Raw genomic sequence first — 1348 nt, 5'->3', positions numbered from 1 at the left:
AAAATACGAAACTGACAATACTGATGTGACACGCTACATAACATGTATTTTCGACATTGTCCGAAAGCGCTACACCTTTACAGTAATCCAGCCCTTCCTGGCCATGTAGCATCGGAAAAAGCCATCATTAGTCTCTCGTTTCCTGACTATAACTATAGAACTGTGATTAGAAATAAATAAAAGAAATTTCAGGTAAATAGGTTTTGTTAAATGATAAAAGTTATTTTTTATATACCTAGACGATGTGGTTCTTGAAAATGGGCCAGATTGCTGGTGTAAAAAACCAGTTCCGGTTTTCGCTTCGGTTCCGGTTCGATGCCCTGGTAAAAATTAAGCTGGATGTGACGAAACAAACATTAATACTAGAAATCAAAATGTTGCAGTTACTTTATCATAGAGGAACTGTTACGCGATTGGCTAATATCAGTCACAGCGTATTGACTATCAATAGTATATTCTCCATTTAATCTTGAAATATAATAACAGTCACTTGATGGATAAAAAAACCATTATCTTCAAATAATTTATATAATTTTGTTGCCGGAAAATTGCGAATATATATTTTTCGCAATTTTGCATATTTTTAAAATATTTAATTTTCACAATTTTAAAATTTGTGAAACATTTTAATTTTGTTTGAATTGTTGTTTACAAGCTTTGAGAAATTCTTTGAAATTTCCAATGAAGGTTCACAATAGTTCGCTTATTGCATTGGTAATACTTTTTTCTTTACTAGCCAAAATTTTTGGCCACTTCACTTAGACATTTCACTTAGACACTTCACTTAACAACCGGAATGTAAGAAATATGGGTTTCAAATTGATATCGACCGAATATCTACATTTTCTGGTGTACATACAGCTTTTTAAACATGGTTCTTTTGGCGTTTTATGTTTCATTCTGTTGGCCTGAAACGAGTCTGGAGTAAATCTGAGTACTAAGGGACTACTAATACCCTTTTTTTGAGAAAACTATTGCGAAAAACTCTTCTGTTGTTCTTATAAAAAGTGTTATTTCGTAGTTGCTTTATATTGGGCTTAATGATGGATAGTGGTAGATGGAAGGATTGTCGTATCATAAGCCTAGGCAAAAATGCCTAACAAACATAATTAAATTTTTGGTTAAATGCTAATCCAAAAAATTCGAACAAAATGAACAATCATCTTAATCACTAGAAAGCATGAAACTATATTGGCGCAACTATTGAAAGCAGAACTTTGCTATTAAGACTTGATCTTGGAAAATTTAACCACTGATAACGACAAGCACTCAAACAACATTTCCACAGCACTAATCATCTGATTTGTTTCTTTGGTTTTATTGTCGGACTTTCAACTGTCCACAATCA

General features: G+C 32.5%; 1 protein-coding gene across 1 annotated transcript in view; it reads left to right on the top strand.

Annotated features, from left to right (window-relative positions):
• The window catches only part of LOC119688598 (DNA-directed RNA polymerase II subunit RPB7-like), a 1035-nt gene extending 534 nt beyond the window's left edge, over nt 1-501 (top strand). The window contains exon 3 of the mRNA XM_038103271.1: nt 487-501. Coding sequence (XP_037959199.1) covers nt 487-501 — 15 coding nt within the window. The remainder of the gene's footprint in view (nt 1-486) is intronic.
• Nucleotides 502-1348: the final 847 nt, after the last annotated feature.

This window comes from Teleopsis dalmanni, chromosome X, assembly GCF_002237135.1.
Source record: "Teleopsis dalmanni isolate 2A chromosome X, ASM223713v2, whole genome shotgun sequence".
In the NCBI taxonomy this organism is placed as follows: Eukaryota; Metazoa; Arthropoda; class Insecta; order Diptera; family Diopsidae; genus Teleopsis; species Teleopsis dalmanni.
This window is presented reverse-complemented; position numbering and strand designations above follow the sequence as displayed.